The sequence below is a fragment of the Neolamprologus multifasciatus genome, chromosome 17 (assembly GCF_963576455.1).
Source record: "Neolamprologus multifasciatus chromosome 17, fNeoMul1.2, whole genome shotgun sequence".
NCBI lineage: Eukaryota > Metazoa > Chordata > Actinopteri > Cichliformes > Cichlidae > Neolamprologus > Neolamprologus multifasciatus.
Window position 1 is genome coordinate 18,925,156 of NC_140455.1, and position 22,018 is coordinate 18,947,173.

The 22,018-nt window shown below is 42.4% G+C and overlaps 1 protein-coding gene across 8 annotated transcripts; it reads left to right on the top strand.

The window, feature by feature from the left end:
• Positions 1–11: 11 nt before the first annotated feature.
• On the top strand, positions 12–21,095 carry saxo6 (stabilizer of axonemal microtubules 6). 8 transcript variants are annotated; one of them, XM_085137882.1, is made up of 17 exons: positions 12–4,387; positions 4,574–4,673; positions 5,667–5,766; positions 5,861–5,992; positions 6,666–6,815; positions 6,961–7,055; positions 7,135–7,275; positions 8,283–8,444; positions 9,494–9,600; positions 9,688–9,775; positions 16,204–16,430; positions 16,506–16,685; positions 17,255–17,337; positions 18,180–18,241; positions 18,319–18,565; positions 20,354–20,416; positions 20,501–21,095. In XM_085137882.1, exons 3-17 carry the CDS (start codon positions 5,733–5,735, stop codon positions 20,608–20,610), a joined length of 1,881 nt encoding a protein of 626 aa, XP_084994008.1. In that variant the 5' UTR covers positions 12–4,387; positions 4,574–4,673; positions 5,667–5,732; the 3' UTR covers positions 20,611–21,095. The 8 variants fall into 8 exon arrangements, with proteins under 8 accessions (XP_084994008.1, XP_084994007.1, XP_084994010.1 ...); XM_085137881.1 differs by having other exon boundaries at positions 12–4,673; XM_085137879.1 differs by lacking the exons at positions 12–4,387; positions 4,574–4,673 and adding an exon at positions 4,835–5,194.
• Positions 21,096–22,018: the final 923 nt, after the last annotated feature.

The following is a 22,018-nucleotide window of genomic DNA, read 5'->3' on the forward strand; positions in this document are numbered from 1 at the left end:
GGTGGGGGTGGGGTTGAGGCAGGGTTGGGGGGTGTAGCAGCAGGTCAAGAGGTTAGCTTACTGTGCTGATAGCAGTGCCGTAATTAAAATTAGCCTAAAGTTAACAAACTGGGCGGAGTCAGGAAGAATACAGATGTAACGGGAAGATGTTAGGTGGCTTGTTGCCATAGCAGCATGGCGAGCTGACTCCTGATCTGCTGCTCAGGGCGGACATGTTGCCTTTTTGACAGCAGACTCACACTGGTCCAGTACCTTAACTCTGTGTGTGTGTGTGTGTGTGTGTTTGTGAGTGTATGTGAGCTACGTAACAACAGTGAAGCAGGCCACTTTCTGTAATGATCGTTTTTTGACCTGCGGGGTTGAAACACTGAATTATTGGTCCTTTAGTCACTTTAACTGATAAGATATTAAAGGGGGCCTGTCAAGCTCATTTTCAGCTCTATATTATTTCCACTAGAGCAGTTTTACCTGATTTAAAAGTAAATTAATGCCCTTACTGTCCTTTCCCGGCCCTGCTTAAAATGAGCCATTTTAACCCGTTGCTTTAAGGGCGTCCCCATCCCTGAAAGCCCGCCTTCTTCTAATCGGTCCACTGATGGGAGCCTGCAGAGGGGCAGCACCAAAAACAAACTGAAGCCTGAGCTTTGTGTGTACAAGTACAGCTTTCACACGTTTTCATCCCATTATTTAAAACTATGGCCATGTTTAAAATAAATATCTGGCATTAAAGTTTAGAAAGGAGTACCAGGACCATATTAGGAAAAAAATGTGTTTATATTGTCAGAATAAAGTTGCAGAATGATGTAGGTATTTCAACAATAAAGTCAAGAGTTTGAGAATAAAACTGAAATAAGATTTTAATTTAAAAAAAAGTCAAGATTTTGGAAATAAGGTCAGAACTATGAGAAACAAAGTAAAGCTTATGAGAGTCAAGATTTCAAGAATAAACAAAAAACTAACATAGCATAATCGGTCCCCTTTAAGCTTCTGATGGATGGATTCCCAAATACAACCAGGAGAAGGCGGAATTTCTTGTATTCTTGGTACGTCGTGCTAACACTTTAGCGTGCCCCGTGCTGAGTAATACTTAAATGTTAAATTGTTAGCATCGATAGATGGAGGTGTTTTCTTATCAGTTGAAGAACAAACTTAAAGTCTCAGTGTTTCAGTTTAATAGTAGCATGGCTGCAGTCCAGCCTGAGGGGGTTAAACCCACAGAAATCCTTTGAATATGTGTTTGTGGGCGTGGTCATCTCACGGGAAACGCTTGCTGGACCCGTGACCTCTGTGAGTGCTGCTGTGCACAGTGTTGTACTATCAGCGGGGTACTGCTGTCAGTATTCTGGGTCTCCTCCAGTGTCTTCAGTCATGTAGCATGTTGATGTTTCTGCCAGTACCAGGTCTGACCTCCAGGAGGTGCTGCTGCAACAGTTTGCATGACACGAGCAGAAGCTTCCGGGCCGGAGGGCCGTTTGTGGCTGTGGCAGGCCGATCGCCAACTGTTTCCTGCAAGCACGTTATGATGATTCCAGCTTTATTCTTGTAATATCAACAGAGGAGGGGCTCATTACTGCCTCTGTTGGTCGTAAAGCAGAAAACACCCACTGCTGTTATTTCTGAAAGCTGCAGGTATAATAGGTGTTTCTGTGTACGCCACAAGGGGCAGCGCAGAGCACCTTTTATAGCTAAAAACAAACACGGATTATAAAAAATACACCCCATCGTACTCTTGATAATGTTTATAAGCCACTTTCATGACAGTTTAAAACAATATGAGGCCATTTTTAAGTATATTTTATCACTTCTCCTACACAGTATCCATAACTGGTGTATTAGCAGTTAATGACTGATGATTAATGATGATTAGCAAGCATATTTAGTTACATATAATGGTGTGATTATGTTTATTTTAACTGTTTATTCACATATACATTGAGCATTGCAGTGTATTCTCAGTGTTGGAAAGTATTTCTTCATGTATCAATAGAGACGCTTCATATTATGTATTCATTTATGTGATTATAGCTGATTATGGTTATGAGTAATTCATTAAGAGGGGAAATGAGGTGATAAATGCTTGAAATGTCCTTTTATCTGTTTAGAACTGCTTCAAAGTGAGTTTGTTAAGGGTTCTGGCTTTAAAGCGGGAGTTTCATCCTCAGAAACAACTTTTAGTCATTTCGCTGGCCAGCCGTGGCTGCACTCTGACCTTTCAGGCCTTCGCCCAGAGGCTATGGTGCCATTCGTCATTTCCTGTGACTTCTGAAGGCGTCAGTGTGGTTTAAGAAGAAGAAGAAACAAGTCTGATGTTTTGGAAAAAAGTTCTTTAGATCTCTTAATCGTGAGAATCAACAGAAGCAGCTGTGTGAAAACACGATAAAGGGAGCTAGGCCTTATTTTCACACATCTGCAACGATGCTGCAGACTGAAAAGTAGCTGCAATTGTTGCTTTGAAGACGCGAAGCCAGGTCTGAGTGTTTGGACAGAAACAGACGTGTGTTAAAGTCTTTACACACTTCATTTAAAGCGCACTGAGGCCTTGACAGCTACAGTAAATAGGTGCAGATGGTAACACTTCACTTTAAGTGCCCGTATTTGGCATTTAAGAGCAGCATGTAAACATTTAATAGAAGTGGTATTGCTGTACGGCAGCTGTAAGCAGATATGAACATGTAAATGTGACAAAAAACAAAATCTGACTACATTTCATGTGTTTAAGCATTAAAGTTCACTCTTACAGCTGCATTACAGTGTGTCACAGACCATGTGAGGCACATTTACATACTTCACTCTGCTTTCCAGTCTTCAGTCTGATGTGAGGTTGAAGTGACCATGGCAGCCACAGCCGAATGCAAACTGGAATGAGCAGTTCACAATACGAAGAAATTATTTTTATTTTTTTTTCTCAGTACTGATATAATTCTGCTTCTTTTTCTCTGTATGGCATGATGACCAGTGAAATGTAAAAGAAACCAGTTCAACCAGTGATGTATCAGCTTTGAAAAAATAAAGGAAAAAAAAACACCCAGTAAGCTGCTGGGAGATTAAACACTGGTGCTGAAATGGTCTGAACTGGTTTCTTCCCAGTACGGAAACCCACAGTGGCGGCAGGAGGCAGGGGGAGGGGAGGGGGCAGTGAAGCCAAATGTAAAGTTAAAAACTAAAAAGCCTTAAATGAATAAAAGTGGTGCAATTTTGTAACAGCAACCTGTGATGTGGAGTCATTCTGAATTTCAGCCACTCGTAGAAATCAAACGGCGCAAATCACTCGAGCTCTAGTTACCATCTTCAAAGATCCGTGCCGACGATTGAGCTGCAAAACCAAGAAATGGTCACTGGGACTTCTTCAGCATCACAGACAAGGCTGTGTCCTATCTCTGCTCCTCTTCTTTGTCGCCCTGAACCTGTTTAGAAAGGCCTCAGCGACCTGGACTTTGGCCTACACCTTCGCTTTGCACAAACAGGATGAGATGAAGCTGCCAGATATGACAACCAAGAAGCCACCAAGATGGACATTAAATACTCAGAGAGCACTTCCTATACTGGACATATTCAACCAGTCACACACACTCACACTCTGATGGATGCACCAGGGGAAACTCTTGAGTTCAGCATCAGGAACCATTTGCCAATCTTCCAACTGGTAGATGACCTGCTCTACCACCTGAGCCACATTGTGTGCGGATGTGGAGGCAGATGTTGGGGATCTGCATCAAGTGCATATATGTCATGGCCTGAGGTTGGGTAGTGTGCATCAGTGTGAAACATGGGTATTGGAAGGTGGCAGCTGTGGGAACTAGAAGCTTAGTGTCATAGAATTCATAAGATCTAATACTTCTATCACATCACCACCAAAGTGGTGAACAAGTGGTTTGTGTAAACCCCACATTACCGTCACCCACAGAAGACCGACTGATCCGTAACATCTTCAGCGTGGAGAACCATCAGATCTGGTGGTACTGAGATCAGAATCTCTGTTTGAAGATTAATGAATGAAATAATATATGCTTTAATAGATTATGACCTGAATCATTAGTGATGTCAATGCTGTCAACTGTTCCTGCATTATGAAGCCTAAACATTACCATCTTGTTCACTTTTGGAGCCTGAAGTGAACATAAATCACTGTAAAACATAATTCTCTGAAAAGCTGTTGTTAAAAGGAAAAATGTTAATAGAGGCAGCATGTTTTTTTAACCAGGCTGTAAAGTGGATGGTTTTAAATGGGAGCCTCTGGTGGGCGTTGGAGGAACTGCCGGTTTTGTCTCTTCAGCACTTGCTTCAGCTGGATTTAACGTGTCGGTTTCTGTAAAATACCAGATGTCTATGCTGCATTTCGACTTTTCCAGTAGGAGAAAACTAAACACCACGGTATGATTTTTCACAGGTGAGTACCTCCTGTGGGACATTTCACTGTTATGAATATGTTAAAATATCACAATAAATAATAGTCATTTTAATCCGACTAAACTGACTTAAATCTTGGTTTACGTATACGGAATAATTAAAATAATGTAACCAGGAAATTCATGAGAATTCTATTTGTCTGTTGAATCTGTTACCCATTTATTAGACCTTCATATCTGAGCTGCAGCTGTCCAGTTTTCTGTTTAGCCCTTTTGACGACTTATAAGCCACGTGATTCATCTGCAGCTCTCACAACTTGACAACAGGTCAGTACACGTGTTGAAATAATTACGTTATTTTAATTTGATGTTTACAAGCTGCAGGATTGTAAAATAAATATTAGGCAATATATTATTATACATAATTATATAATAAGTTAAAAACATTTTTTATTTAAGTAAACTTCCGGTTTCGAAGACCGAGCTGTAGCATTTGTAACACATCCAAGTGCTTTATTAATGGTGGTTTTACCCTGTTTGGACCTCTGCCTTCATAAGCTACCCCGGAGCAATATGTCGGTCCAGTGACGCACCGTCCTACGCCGCCCCGCTGTGGACGCGCCTGCGCACGACACTTAGCTGCCATGGCAACCGGGGTAGCTTGTTTCCGTGATTTAGTCCGAAGAGAGAAGCGGAGCCGGTCGTTAGCAGCATGTTGGTCAGGCTAGTTAGCTAGTTATAGCACATTAACCGACTAGTTAACGAGTTAACCTGTCGCGTGATGACAGAGGGGTGACTTCTCGCGGTGTCTGGAGAGCAGCAAGCGCGCCATGACCGTCCGATTCAAGGTAAACAACGCAACAGGTATTAGCATTAGCAGCAGATGCTGCACAGTGAGTTATCCTGACCCTCACTTTGCACGTGATAGCAGAGGAGGGATTAATCTGGATTTAATCCGATAAAGTCAGATCATCCAAATCATTCAACACAACATACACCTCACTGCAACACCGAAAACACGTCGACCTGAAGCTGTTTCGCTTAAGAGTGCACCATATTACTGCTTTTATTTTGAAAGATGATTTTTCAGATAAAGACGTGAAGAACTGGCGCTAAACTTGTATAAATTGAAGAGTTTTATTTTGAAACTAACCGGTGGATGTAATGACCTTAAATCTACCTGCACAGCAACAAGTTCCAATATTTATATTAAAAAATAATGAATCTATTGGTGATTAATTGATCAGCAGTTTTTTCAATCATACCTCGTTACCTGTTTCCATCCTGTGAGCTTTTTGCATATCTGTGTCTTTGTTGTAGAGTCAGACTGAGTATCAGAAGAGCTTTGGTGTTTCCCGCTCCAGAAATGCATCTCCTCAGCGCTGCATGCCGTTGGCCGGTCTTCGCTCCGACCAGATGGGTAAGAAACAGGAAACCACCACAATAAAACAAACACAAGCTGCACCTGAGCTCTGACATGAAGTGGTTGAACACATAAGATGTTCGTCTGTCAGGTGTCAGCAGGGAGCCGGGTCTTCAGCGCCTGAGGAGGCCTCTGGGCCCAGCTCAGTCCTCCACCTCTCTGCTCCATCCTCCAGGTGATGAGCAGCAGCACTCTCTGGCTCACAGAGCAGCGCCCTCTGCTGGTAGGAACCCCATGCTGCTGCTGCATAATGAAGGCGTATATGAAGTAGAAAGGCTGCAGATCCAGCTTTGACATCCAGCTGTGGCACAAGTGTCTTTAATGTGAGCGTCACACTGGATGACTGCATTCAGTCACAAAGTCCTGTTTACCTTCATTGCTCTTTCTAACAGCCTCCACAAAGAGGCCAATTTGAACAGCAGGAGGAAAGCAGAAGTCGTTCACACTGTTCTCTGACTACAGATTAAGCCTGAAGTTTAGTTCATTTTGCTAAAACAGCTTTAACTAAAAGGTCAGACTCTCCAGTATGTTTCATTTATAATAATAATAATGGATAATTGGATTTATATAGCGCTTTTCAAGGCATCCAAAGCGCTTTACAATGCCACTATTCATTCACTCTCGCATTCACACACTGGTGGAGGCAAGCTACGGTTGTAGCCACAGCTGCCGTGGGGCAGACTGACAGAAGCGAGGCTGCCATATCGCGCCATCGGCCCCTCTGGCCAACACCAGTAGGCACGGTAGGGTAAAGTGTTTTGCCCAAGGACACAACGACCAGGACAGAGAGCCCGGGGATCGAAACCGGCGACCTTCCGCTCCAAAATCCATTTGATCGTGTTTGTCTTATCAGTGAAAGAACGAGCCGGAAATTTTGATGATTCTCAAACTGCCAGGTTTTGGGAGCCACTCAGCCCACAGGAGGATGCCCTCCCCAGAGCCCAATCCACCAACACCCCCCAGAGCAAATCCCGGATCCCCCACAGAGCCGGAAACTCCAGCTGGACCACGACCTGCTGAGGAACCGGCAGCTGATGGAAAACCTGGTGAGTAAATGCATGGAGCAGCAGCTACGTGATGACTGATTCAAATATCATAAAGCAAAGAGAAACTAAACCGGCTCCAGATGACCGACAGACCTTTAATGTTCTGAATGTTCAACACGCAGTTTCATGTTCTTTTTCTCCTCAGTGAAGCCCCGTCCCCTGCAGCCTGACAGCCAACCACAGCCCAGCCACTCTGTGACAGCAGCAGCTAACGGGCAGCCAGCGCCATCAGGGGCTGAGGTGAAGTCCGCAAAAACGGACAAATCCTGATTGTTTCTTTGAAGACTATTCAACAGCATGTCATGTACTTGTCCTGTAGATCGATTATGCGCTGAGACAAAAGGTGGGGCTGAGATCAGGAGGTCAAAGGTCAGGAGGGAAGCACTCAGAGTATCACAGACAATTTGGATGGAAGAAGCCAACAGCCGCTGCTGTTTCGCCCATACTGACTGCAGAGCAGGTGAGACCAGATGCACACCTATGTTTGAGCTCCCACAGATCCAGGTGTGCTGCTGCAGAGCAGGTCCACCAACGGCTCAGAAACCAAACATGCGGTGCTCCTCAGGTGTGACATGGACGTTACCCTGAGGAGCCTTGTGTCCAGCACACTCCGATCAATAAAAACCGCAGAGTGCAAGAAAAATAAAAACTGTAAATATATTTCCAGTAAATTAGCTCGAGATCATAATTTCAAAGACAGTGAGTTTCATAAAAGTCTCAGCCAATCAGAGTCATTTTGTAGATCAGTTTCATGCTGCATTTTTTTGTCTTGTTTTTATTAGTCGTTTATGAAAGTATCTTATTTTTAAAAGTTGCAAAAGTTTTTCATCTGTGTACAACTGTAAATAAAACACAGAAATAAAATAAATACAAAAATTAAAGAAAAAGAGTAAAAAAGTTAATAGATAATATTAGGAATTATGCTTGTTTCATTGTGGTGCATTTAATGATAAACGTACAGTTTTAGTGAGTCATTTGAAACAGTATCTAAATAAATGGATGAGTGGGACTGTAAATAAATGGAAGCATTCATAAAAGTAAAATATTCACATCAAAGAAATGAAATGAATTTGTATTCGTAAAGTTCTTTATTTCACAACCGGAAATGAAATGAAATGAAGTCAGAAACATTCATTTCTGTAACATTTTCTGATCAGATCAGTCGCACATGAATGCCACAAAGTGCTGATACTATGTAAATCAACTGTTTTGTATAGTTTTTTACTGTGGTAATCATATGTGGTTGTTACAGATTTTACCCTTTGATGAATATTCCACTGCTTACTCAGAGTTTCTGGGTTTAATAAGTGGTTTGATAGCACGCTGTGTACTGCTGTGCACAGCAGGGGTCAGCACTGAGCTTTAAACACAGATTCAGGGGAGCAGAGTGAAAGGTGGAAACTAGATTATCACACCTGTGGATCCAGTTGATCTTTTCATTGATTGATTATCACTTCTGCTCTCCAGGTGCTGCACTCCAGCAGCAGGTCTGTCCCGCCCTTCAAGATAAACCCTGTCTCCATGAAAACAGAGTATCAGTGCAGCTTCCAGGGTCTGGCGCCACCTGCTGGCCCCCGGCTTCGGAAACACCTGGAGGATCAGAGAGTCCCGCTCTTCCAAACATACAAGGTACAGATGTGTGCAGATGTGAAGACCTACTTAGTGTAGTGACCTCTGCCCTGAAAAATCACATAGCATTTTGAAGGTCACACACCAACCTGATGGTCCTCTGCCTGAAGGTCAACAACCTAATCCTCCGCTTGGCACAGGCAGTGTGAAAGGTAGAGGCTCAGCTCGAGGCATCCTGATGCTGATTTCTGCACTTTATACTTTGGTTAATGGTGTGTTTGGACCCTCGAGTGTTTTTGGAAACCAAACCATTTCATGTCTTTTTTTTCTGTCTTATATCTTTGAGTTTATATGTAATTCTGCAGTAGGAAGACTTTGCCCCACATTCATTTGCTGTTCTGCAGGCGAGACGATTCTTCTTTGTGTCCCACCAAGCATTAGCCTCCAGGGCTGACTGGGTTAGATTTTATTGGTTTTGTGCAGGAGACTAGGAGAGAGAGAAGAGATGAGGAGGAAGTGAGGAGTATGACAGACAGAGTTGCTGGCGAGGTGAAGAAGAGTGTCAGATAGGCAGATAAGACTCCATTACCAGTGTGTCACAGTTAAAAGCTCTGCTTTCAGAACAGAAGCGGGAGAAATGAGACCTGTGAGTGTCAGTTTCCAGGAAGTCTCGGGCCAAACATGAGCAGGAATGGTCATGCAGAGCAGACTCCAGGTCAGTTAAAACAACCCTGAATGCATTCAGTGAGGTCGGCTCTGTGAAATTTCATGATTTCTGCGTGTGACTCAAGCACAAAGACCTGTAAATGTGATTTTTTTAAGATTTGAGTATAATGGCACTTTGTAATGGATGTATGTCAGACTAAGAAAGTCACTGTGAATAAGCAGAAAGCAGAGGTTGAGTCGAGGAAGGGACCAAGCAGAGCATTTTGACTGTGTACTCTATTTTCATATTTTTTAAAGCTTTTGTTCCCAGAGGCATTCATACCATTACTCATCTTTAAAGCTATTAATCAGTGATTGTGTAGGTTTAAGTGTAACACCTCTTTAAGCAAACAGCCACAGCTGCTGATGAGCTGCACACACATCTGTTCTGTTTCAACCTACAGACCACCAGGAGGAGGAAGGAGGAGTCACAGAAGAAGCCCCGCCTCCAGCGGGATGCTCTTCAGAGAGACATGCCCCCTCCTCCGCGCCAAGTGCGGAGAGGATACAGGTGTGTGTGTGTGTGTGTGTGTGTGTGTTGCTGTGTTTTTTTGTGCTCATGAACTCATTCATTAAATCGTTTGTGTGTGTCTGGCAGGATGTTAACAGAGTATGAGTCGAGCTTTCGTTCTCCCCTCTGCAGGATCCCAGAGGGAGGCGGAGCCATGGACAGTGCTGCCCAACAGGTCAGGATCCGGCGAAGCCGTTCACAGTGCTCAGCCTGTTTCACACATATTCATTTATGTGTAGTTATGCAGGTGGAGACGCTATCAGACACTGACCAGAGGTCATAGCAGAGCACAGAAGAGAGAGTTTCAAAGTTTGTTTCTTACGGAGGACCAAAACTGACAAAACCACAAATTTACTGAAATAAATCCTACAAAATGACCCAATCACAGTGCCCATCCTCTAACAGTGGGCCCTCTGCTCACAGTGCAGCTCAACCTTCCTTCACAGAGAACACCAAAGCTTGTCGGGCCTCCAACGGTGCCTTGTTCTCTGCACTGAGGAGAGCTCATGTGACAGGCCTGAAAGTGTCTGGAGATGCCTGAAACCGTTCCCATTCACCTCTGTCTCCTTATCTTTCACACAACCTGTTAACTGACTTCCTGAGTCAGGGTCAGATCGGGTGCTTGTTCTGCACTATGTTGGCACTGTTACACAGCTTCCCCTCACTCTGAATTTGACATTTTCCACCATCCAGCAGCGGACAAACACACTGGAGGATTTAAAATAACGTGTTCAACATTCAGTGTTTCAAACAGTATTTAACCATGTTTAACTGTAAGCCCCAGTCATCAGCATTGATCACTGATCACCCTCAATGCTGCCTGAACAGAGTGTGTGTTTTCCTGTTTTGTGTTTCTGTGTGTGTGTGTGTGTGCGTGTGTGTGTGTGTGTTTGTATGTTGCTGATAGAAAACCAGAGTGCTAGTGTCAGCAGTAAAACCACAGAGCTTCATTTCAGGGAAACATGTCAGACTTAGTCATATACACACACACACACACACACACACACACACACACACACACACACATACACACACACACACAGGTATGCTCCTACCAGATGGATGGAAAGCGTTGTCACAGCAACATGAAACACTTTAAACTCTCCTGTTTCAACTGAATGTTTCCTGAAGCTGTTCCTGCAGCTCCATCCATGCTGCTGCTTTGCTGCTCTTATAGTGAGCTCCTTCTTCACCCGCAGAGAGCATCTGCCGCCTGATGGAGGCAGTGCCCAGAGTCTGTGGTGCAGCTGGCTTTTGGGCCACTCCAGCTCTGGGTGTTGTTGGTCCATCAGCTACAGAGAAGAGTGAAGTTCTTTAAAGATCTGAAGTGAAACTGAACGTGTCCACTGCAACCGCTGTCTCTGCGTCTCATGCCGTCTTTTTAAATCTTTGACGTTTCATTCGAGCTTCTCCTGTTCCTCTTCAACCTTGCGGTAGCTATTTTGGCTTTTCCTACTCCTCAACCAATCAGCATTCAGCTTACACAGCGCAAGTGGGTTTCTGGAGGAAAGGCCTTTCTGCAGGCAAGTATCTATAAAAACACGCCGCACAAAGGCCTAACTGTTTGAAGGATGGGTGTGGAGTCCAGTGATAAAGCGTTTTCACCATCACCATCTTTTCTGCACACTTGCTGGCTAACTAGTTGTCAGTCAGAAGTTTGTCTGACACTTAAAAAGACCAAAACAACCGAAATTGACTTTATATTTGATTCCAGGGGCGTCAGACTGATCTTTGCTCGTGGGCAGCATGCAGCCTAGTTTGATCTAAAGTGGGTCAGACCAGTTCCATTTATAAATGGAAATAACCCACGCACGACTACAGAGGTGCTTCAAGGTCAAAATGTACACAGATCTTACATCGTCGGGCACATATTTCTGTCCCTTTCTTTAACGTATGTATTGCATAACTGGCTGTAAACAGCAAGCATTTACAAAAGTCTTTTAATGTGGTTTGATTGTGAATTTCCGCCCTCCTAAAACCAGACCTCCACTCTTCACAGGAAACTTTGTGAAGTAGCATTCAGGAGTATATTTTTGATGCAGATTCTTTCACACAGAAACAGCTGCTCAGTGAAAATAAGATCAGTGAATCTGTGGGAGGTGTAACCATCTGGTTAAGCTTTCCAAGCCTGCGGTGGCCTTCGAAAACTTCCAGTGTGTGCAGGGAAGTTGTCGGCTGGCGTCACAAGCTGTGAATTCATCAGGGCGACAGTTGTCAGAGAGAGGTGCAGCGTCAGGCTTACTGCTGCTGGGTTGCTCGGTTAGGTTCAGACTGGAAACATACTGAGGTTTCAGAATAGGGTCAGGGTTATCCAGGGTTGGGCTGGGGTCAGGGTTGGGTGACTTTTTACAAGAATCTACTGTGACACATTACACAATCAGAGCAGATCAGCATCTTTATTAGCAGCTTCATTGTTAACTTGTTTTGATCCCAGCATGATCTGAGAAAGGCGGAAGAACTTTTGAGCAAATGCACATTTGGTTGCGCAAACCTTTAAATCATTTCCCATAAATCTGCAGGAAACTCGTTGTTCAGCACTTCCCTCCTGCTCACTCATTAATTTGCTAATGTGCCAATCACGTGCACCAACCAACACACTTTCTACGAATTTGTGTTGTCTTTTGATCCACTCTATTCCGATTATGCTCTTGTTGCCTCATCATGTTGCTGCGTTCCAAGTAACTTGGGCATGATTGGACTGCAGCATTCACTGTCGAATCTGTCAGGCTGCACAATATAGTCAACGTGCAAGTATTTAAATTTGTCATCTTTGTATAGCTTTTAGGACAGAAGGGTTCATTGGAGCACATACAGATCTGGAAATGTTTGGACTGGTGACAGAGTTTTCTGAGTTTCTATTATACCGCTCAGAGCACATATGAAACAATCAGCTGAAGCTGAAGTGCAGATTTATCAGATTTCATGTCTCTAAAAAGGCTCAATCAAAAGATGTGGAGGGTCTCAGGATCAGTGGATGCAGTATGAGCCAACAAAAGAGGACACCACACTGAACATGTGCCTCTGTAAAGTTTAGCAGTGAATGAAAGGGACTCAGGCATGGCATGACCCTATGTAGTTTGAGCTCCTCTTTGTACTCAGATTGCAAACTGAATTTTTTGAGGGTCTAATGTTGTTGGTAGTCAAAGACAGCAGAGGGGCATGGTCTTAGGATCCTTTACATGAAAAAAACTCTTCAGAATGTAACACTTTCAAGCTTTAGGTATAATAGTTCAAGACTCTTTGAGTCGTATCAAAGTCACAGACTACAAACTTTGACACTCAAGAACAAAAAGTCCAGATTAGAGTTTTTTAAAGAAGATGGCAGTTACATAGCTTTGGAGTCTGAAATTCATTCCAATTTTCAGGCTCTGGTTCTGGAAGTAGTCCTCTGTTGAACTCATCATTCTGTCACATTGGTCAGTGTGTGCTTTGCTATCATTGGTAATCACTTCAATCACTTCAGTTTAATTGGGGAGCCATTCATTTGTGTCACTAATGGTTATTTCTATACGTTGTTGAATTTGTTTGGGATCCAGTGGTTCCTGGTCAGTCTTGTTGCTTTAACCTCGTCCTGTGTGGAAACACCTTGATAACAGTGTATTTGACATCAACAAGAAAAGTCAGGAGGTGCTAAATCATTAGGAGGCCGCCTCAGGCAACCCTGACGCTCTAAAGGCAGTCTGGTGAGTAACTGCTGGACTGAAACTATCTTCAGCCAGTCTTAATATAAATGTATAAAGTGTATTGAGAAATATCGTTGTAGCTGCTGCTTTTGTTGGAGCTCCTTTAGAGTGACAATTAGAAAGTTCTTTCCTAACAGGGAATATTTTTGGCATAATTTTTGCATCCGTCTTCAAAACCTTTTGCTTTATCCCTGCCTTTATCCCACTGTGCAGATGCTATAGAAAGGACTGATGATGTGACATGATGCATTTCTTGCTTATTACCTTTTTTAGAAGGCAGGATAAAGCTGCCGAGGCTTTGGCTGCTCAGACTTAAAGATCATTTGTGGTCGATTGTATGCTGTCACAGAAGTATCTGTCCGTGCTGTTTAAAGCTGTGGTTCTTGTTTGATAGCTGTGGTGTGTCAGCACTACACCACAGGAGTTCAGGGATACAGAAGCTTCCACTAAGACTTTAACTGATGTGTTCCAGTTAGGATATTAACACCAAACACCGTCACAGTCAGTGAAGACTACCTGACAGTCACAGCTGAGACATTAACTACGCGCTGTGGTCACAAGCAGCTGCAGTTTTCTGCTAAACACACAATGCTGTATCTCAGCCTTTTTATGTGGTCACAGACAATGGAAACTTTACTTCAAGTAAACAGAGAAATTATCCAGAAAAAAGAAATCCCCCTCTGAGACCATAAGGGGGTTTCATAGCATTCCTATGCAAACTTCAGAGTAAAGAAGACAATGTACAATGGCAGCAATGTTAAAAGTTCATCAAATTAATCTTAATTGGCCCATAAAAAAGTCAGATCAGTAACCTGAAATATTCAACTCATGATGATAAAACAGAGAAAATCTTTGATACTTTAGAAGCTGTTACCAGTAAAGGTTTGACATTTTTGTCATTGTGAAAATTACTTTCTATATTATTTGACTGTTTTATCCCTAAAATTTGAAGTTTACGTCTGTCTTTTGAGAGAGAAAACCATGGTCTTACTTACGTTTTCCTCTCTTACCCAGTTAACATCCTCGAGGTCACCAGGAACCTGTCAAGTGTTACAGTTAAGTTTTGTTTTAGCTGCATGCTAAATTAGCACATTTTTAAAAACTAGATATTAACATTTATTTCAACTTAAAGTTTTCTGCTTAAAGCGTTTCCATATGCGTGTTCAAAGCCTTGCAGAAATGGGTGGAAGTGAACCCTAACCCTAGATAGGTTGGCGGTGACCTATGTGTGTGGAAGTTAAGTTGAAACCACTCCACTCTGGTGTTTGTTACTTTTCAGTGGCATAGAAATATGGGCTCAAATTGTGGTCATAAATATTTTGTACTTGTACTTGTTTGTAAAAAATATTTTGTTAAGGTCTGCTTACAGATACAAAGCAAAATACTATGTGCAGCAACTCTAAGACTTTCATCCTGCAAGTACAAATTTTGACCCAATTTTTCTTCCTTTCAGCTGATTGGTCAATGTCTTGTTAATCACGAATTTAACAATCCAATCAGAGAACAGATGGATTTGGCTGTTGGTGGAGTGCTTTCCTGAGCTTCAGGTCCTGGAAGGGTAATACAGTTTAAAGCTGGAGGATCTCAATATGAATACAGTGGTCTCTAGTTTATCGCAGGAGTTAGGTTCTCAAAATAATCTGTGGTAGAAAGTGCTTTGAGTACTGAGCTGCAGGAGTTGAAAGGCACTATAATAATAATATCAATAATGGATTGCATTTATATAGTGCTTTTCGAGACCCTCAAAGCGCTCTACAATTCCACTATTCATTCACTCTCACATTCACACACTGGTGGACTATGTAAGTACCAGCCCATTTACCATTCATGTCTGGATTATATCATCTTTATTTTGATTTTTGAAAGTGGATGAAGTCACGGGAAGAAAAGTGCACCACAGTTTGGTCGTTTCCTCTGAGCACCCTCCTCTGAGTGTCTGACCTCTCAGGACGTTACAGAAGAGTTCCACACCGACAGCCTCAACCTGGAGAATGAACTCCCAGTGAAACAATCACAACCATTTTCCTGGTCTCGCTCCTCACCTGATCTTCTGCTTTCAGTATTAGATAATGTAAATTTTTCTACTGAAAACTTCTAGATTGAAGTAGAGGTTTTATTGTCATAAGCACAGAGGAAATAATCATAGCAGTTTACACGGTACAAATGAGAAAGTGCAATAGCAGATAATAATAGTTACAACAGTGATAGGGTAGGAGAGGGGCAGTACTGATTGTCTTATTCAGGAGTCTGCCCTTGATTTCAGATCACTGTAGCATATAGTGAAGGGCAGAAGTTTGGGTAGGCGATGTTATGGACACTCCCTACAATCCTGTAGGTGTAAATGTCCTGTAGTGACGTCAAGGCTGCTCCTGAGATGTACTGAGCTGCAGGAGATAAATCTTCCTGTTCTGAAGCTGCACTGTGACTGAGGTAGCGACTGCACATCTGTAAACGTTGCTAAGGACTTTGGCCGATATTCCAAATTTCTTCAGCAAAGTCTGTGCTGTGATTTCTTTAGAAGCTCCTGGATGCTGCAAGACCAGGTGAGATCACACTTGTACATGCCTTGATCTTATCTGCAATTAGGGAAAGGTTATTTTCCACCTGGCCTCCAGTCTTGCCTCATCTCTGCACAATGACTGTATTGTCATCCGCAAACTTCATAATGCTGGTGTCAGACTCACCGCGCACACAGTGTTTACAGTTCTGATACTCATACAGTTTCTGACCGACTGGCATCTGTGGCCAGTTATCTGGAGTTCATTTAGATAATGCTTTAAAACAGCTATCCAACTAAGTTCTTACGGGAATTCAGTTACAGTCTTAACCTCCATGAGCTGCTTATTACAGCCAGCAAAAAATGTCCGGAAATAAAGACTTCCTCCTTAGAAGGTGGGATGATCCATTTATTTGTTTCCAGGTGAAGGAGTTGAGGCAGAAGGCGTTGTTGTATCGTCATCGTGCCTGGGGGACCAACTTTTCCAGAGACCATCTGAGCCAGCTGGTATCCGAACACAATGCTCTGTGGGAGCCGACGGACACCACGGTCTCAGCTAATGACCCCGCCTCCCCTCGCTTTCCCCCCGACTCCTCACCTGACCGCAACAGCTACAGCACTTCCTGTGTGGAGCCCCTGGACCTGGCCAGGTGAGAGATGCAACTGGTTAGAAGTAAAAGAAAGAACTGAACGCTGCTCTGTGCTGATTTCTGTTGTCTGTTCAGTCACTCCAGTAAGAGATCCTCCATCGCAGGCTCAGAAACACAGCAAATGAGCAAGGACACACAAATAAATAAACAAGCCGTACCGGGACCTCCTGCTGAACGGCGTACAGCCTGGGGGGAAGAAGAAAAAGAAGATGAAGAAGAAGAGGAAAAACAGGAAGAAGAAGAAACTACAGATGAGTGAGTTTCCTCTTTACAATCTCTCTTTTCTCTCACTGTTCTCTGTGAAAGGATAGTGGAGTAATGGAGGGACTGTCTCTACTGGATTTGACAGATAATCTCAGGAGTTTATTGATAAAAAATAAGAAAAAAATAGAAGAAGAAATTATTTTAAAAGGTCAGATTGAAGTTTGAGTTATCCAACAAAATAAAGGAAATAAGCCTGATTACATAAAGGCTGGTGACAAATGAAAGAAAAAACCAGGATAAACTGTCAGAGATCCTGGATACTCGTCTGGTTTTTTTCCCTTCAATCTGTCACCTCTCTGTAGATGAGAACACACTACAGCCAATCAAATGCAGCACCAAGGAATGACATCATCAATCATAAAGACCAGGACAGACCCACAGGTTAGATGAGGTCTGCTGCAGCTGGTAGACGTGACGTCTGAGAGGAGACAGAAGGGCCTCGATTCAGCTCCATTTCTGCTGAAGAAAACAGTGACTCAAAAGTTTGACACTCAGATCAAAGCAGCCTTGCTCATTCTCAGGAACTGTGTGTGTGTGTGTGTGTGTGTGTGTGTGTGTAGAGAGGAGGGAAGGCTGCCAACTCCCGAGATAAAAATGAAGCCGGTTCAGAGGACTCATCACGACCTGACCACCCCTGCTGCTGGTATGCAGACATCTTTCCCTCACATTAGATAGATAAAATTTCATATTTAATAAGTAAATAAGCTGGTTCGAGTTGAGTTTGAGTTCTGTGACCTAATCACATTTAATCTGGCATCAACTGCATGCAGGTTAAAAAGGTTTTATACCAGATCTTAAACCCACTGGCTCCCATCTGAGCTTTTTATTTGCTTTTTAAGTGTTTGAGGTCCAAGTCGTCAGGAATCCAACACTAACCCTACCATTTGTAGAAAAGCAGAGTGGTCATGTTTTGTCTCCCGATTGCCAAGACCTGGGAGAAGAATATTAACTAAACTGAAATTACACATTGTGAATGGATTGAAGTTCATCGGAATCCATTAGGAAAGACCAACACGTAGAAAAAAAACTCGGATATCTGTCAGCTGTAATTCTCATTCATTTATCCCAAAGACTTATGCATATTCCCATTACTTACTTTGACATTTATCTTTTGTTCTACTGATGGATTTTATTATTAAACATGACCAATGTTTCAGGTAATGAAGTCAAGTAGTCAGTGTGAGCCAGAAGCTCAGTTTATCACAGTTTCTTTTTTGCTTTTAGGGCTGTGTGATGTCAAAGAGCCTATATACGAAGGGCTTACCAATCAGAAGAGTGTGTTAAAGGGAGAGGAGCTAAAACAGAATTTGTCAGACAGAGAATAAACTGAGGGGCCGCACTAAGGCCCTGTGTAAGATAAAGAAGGATTATTGTGATCTGTGAATCATGCAAAGCCATGCTGGTAGAGTCAAAAATAAATTGGTGTAAATGAGCAGATGTTACTGCCAGGACATAAATACATTAATGCCTGTGATTGTCCTGCAGGAGGCGCTATATTGGTTGGGAAACTGAGGAGCACTGATGGCTCTTCTCCACTCAAACATCAGGTAGTGATGAAAGTATAGATCATCTGAACTTAAATGATATCGGCTTATGACACTGATGTGATTCTCTCTGTGTTCAGAGATGTGGGTCGGCTGTTTCCATGGCAGCAGGGTCAGAAACACCAGCCAAACGTAATGAAGCGTGGTCAGACAATATCACTGTCTCCTATAGCCCAGCCCATGACCACAAATCAGCTTCCAGCCCTCCGTTTAAACCAACCAGGATGAAGCAAACACTTTCACCTGCTGCAGCGCCACCGCCTCTTGTCCCGGCCCCGCTGCATGGTTTCCACGGCACCCTGAGACACCCGGACTTTCAGCACAACGGTGAGCATCAGAACTGGAATTAAGGTACTTGATTGGGCTGTGCAGTGGTTTGGAAAGACCTGGAGAAAGCCACCAGTTCTGTTACTGAGCAGTTAGAACAGATTTAAAGTACAAGCTCATCAGCAGGCAGGATGGCTCCAAATAAGCAGGTGTCATTTTATATAAACTGCCTCTATGTTTTGATTGGTCACTCAGTCTATTAGTATTCCTGCAGCCTATCAGGATCAAGTTGTGTTAAAGGATTGGAAATGGCCTCCAAAACCGTGTTAGGATTAGAGATCATCGTCTTCTTCAGACCTCTTGGCATGTTCTTATCCCCTCAGCAAGCGGATGGGACCTCAGACCTTCATACATACGATTCATAAACTGTTCATAGTTCAGTGAGGAGTGATAATTTGGAAGAGTTCAACTTGATTTATTGCACAACAGAATTTAGTAATAAACTCTCCGGTGGTTAGACCAGGGTGAAGAAGAGATGGGGAGGTAGGTCTCATGAATCAGTCTTTGAGTCTGACAGGCAGACTGATAGAAGAGTGCTGAGATTGAAAGCATAAGGCTCATTGGCTCACAGAATGTGAGGGAGACAATGATTAGACTAGACCAATGATGTCACCATTAAGTTTGGCAGTATGGGAAAAAGAAGAATAGACTAGAAGCTGAATAGCCAAGTGAGCAGGGAGGTGAGGGATTACAGGTCTTCCTTCATGAAATTACACATAAGGTTAATCATTAGAGACTGTAAATTAAAGATGGAGTCTCCACTTTGGAGATTTAAATGTAGCATTCTGGCTACCACGTTGTTCTCTGTAGCGGCAAGTGACTGTGTTTGAGCAACAGGTTGGAGTGCTAAGCTATTAGTTAATGCTGGCTAGTTAGCATAGACTTACTCATCAAAACTGGAGCTCAGAGTTCTTGGACGATCTTTTGGCACAGTTACAATACAGCAGTCATATTATTGGTCAGATAATTGTATTAAAAATAATACAAAAAGCTCCAACAGCACAAACATGGTCTAAAGGTAGAGTTCAGTGACTCCAGTTAGATGAGGTGAAGTCTAGCAGACAGCTAGCACCTTTCAATCAATATACATGCCAGTCAAAGAGGCCAATATAATAATAATACTAATAATAATAATATAATTTAAAAAATATAATAATACAGACTGTAGGCCTTTAATTCAACTGGGGTAAGCTAAATAAAGGTTCAGCTCCTGTAGATTTGTTATGAAAGAAGACAATAGTTACAGAGATAAAACAGTGTTTGTATCAGGCTGTGAACATGTTTATTTCTGCTGTAAACAGATTTTTTATCATGTGAGCCTGTGTTGACTGACTGCTGGAGCCTCAAGAGGAGTTGGAAGAACTACATGCTTTGGCAGTTTTTGAGTAAACATGAAAAGTGTTACATTTAATGTGGAGAGTGTGGCAGAGACATACTCCTCTGCAGAGCTGCAGGTGTAACACTGGAGCACTTTTATGAATTACTCCTTAGTCCTGATTATACAAGCAGCTCCTCCTGCTGCAGACAGACGGATGGCCTGGCCTTCCCCTCGGCTCCTCACTTCCTTCTCATTTTCTTTTCAGATTTCATTTTTCTCAACAGCTCGGATTTCATATTGAGACCTGAACACAGGGAAAGATAGTTTACCACAGGAGGCAATCTGTGCGTGTGTGATTGTGCGTATGTATGTATATGTGTGTGTGTGTGTGTGTGTGTGTGTGTGTGTGTATGTCTGTGCGTCTTTGCCAGCGACTGATCAATGAATCTGGTTGTTGTGCATGTCCTCAGGTGAGCTGGGGTTGAGGTTCAGGGAGCGTCCATGTCCGGGCGGAGGCTGTGGCTCAGACGAAGGTGAACCAAATGTCTTTTAAGATAAACTCCTTCTAATTAAAATGACAATTATTTGACTTTTTTCTTTTTGCATCTGTTACCCAGACGACAGGGTCTCTGTGCTGTCATGGCGCTCTGGAGCCTCCTGCTCCATGGCGTCCGCCGTTCTGGAGCGCGCTCAGAAGAGACGGGAGGACTTCTGGGGGAAGAGATGACCCAGCGTGTTTTTTTAATGTAGTCAGGATGAGGTTTTTATAGATAAATTTAAATAAGAGAGATAATCGTGTGTTTTACTGATTTTACTGTAATCCTTTGACCTTTGAGAGAAATACAAATGAAAATGATAATACACTGACTCAATTTTGTTTCCTTTTACTTGACTTTCCTTAAAACTCCAGGACTTTAAAATCTTTGAAAAAACGTAGACATGTTGGTGTGAAACTGGCTGGACATGAATTCTTCCTCGGGTTTTGAGGGAATGAGGTCAGACCGGTCAGTCGGACAAAGGTTTCCACCAAAGTCATGACAGTGACACACTTTGAAGGGACACACAGCGACAGCTTATTTTACTTCCTTATGAACACAACTGTACATAGCATTCAATATAATTGAGTTCAATTTTATTTACATAGCGCCAAATCACAAACAAAAGTTGTGCTTTTTATTTTAAGGTAAAAACCTACAATAACACAGAGAATTTTATTTTTTTGTTTCATGTTTTGTTACTAGTTAATTTTTTTAGTTAAGTTTTTAGTTACTAATAAAGCTAAAAACATGAAGTTTCTTTTGAGGTTGGCATGAAAAAGGTTCCTATGAATCAGTCATGTTGCTTTGTTTCCTACAGGCCAAATGTCTGATTTTATATTAGTCACTTTCATTAAACCAGGAAAGAACAGAAAAATTCCTGAAAACTTTTTTTTTTTCCACACCTAGTGTCTCTTCTTTAATGGTCTGTTCCTCTGTAAGCATTGAGGTGATGTCACCCTGGGAGGAAAAGCAAATATTTAAATCACTTCCTTCAGTCAGAGAGGATACAATACCGAGCAGCTTGCTTTGTACAAACACAATGGATATACCAAAACATCAAACAAGCGAATAGCAGCTACTGAATTCCCCTCATAACAATGTACAGCACAGAGCAAACAATGCAAAAAATAACCTGCATGGTGGGTAATTTTTCCTCTAGATCAGATTAGAGCATTTTTCCCTTTTTACTCATTGGGTCACTGGGTAAGATTTAAATAAAAAGTGATCCAATTAAAAAAAAACAACAACAACAACAATATATATATATATATATATATATATATATATATATATATACATTTCACATTTTCATATTATTAAATATTTTACACTTTAATTGGCCACCATACCCATTGTTATAAAACCCCCAAAACCCAAGCACAAAAGATTCCCCACACTCACTTAACCCACGGTCTCTCCCAGAACCTTTAAATGGTGTCTGGGCCCCCAGGGAAACATTTGCCCAAACACCTTGGAGAGAACACAGGAAACGCAGGTGAGGAATCACATCTTACAATCACTTCTTTGCGACCCCTTTAATTCTAGACTTCCACACACACATCTCCATTAGTTCTCCTTACTGGTAAACTTTATTTT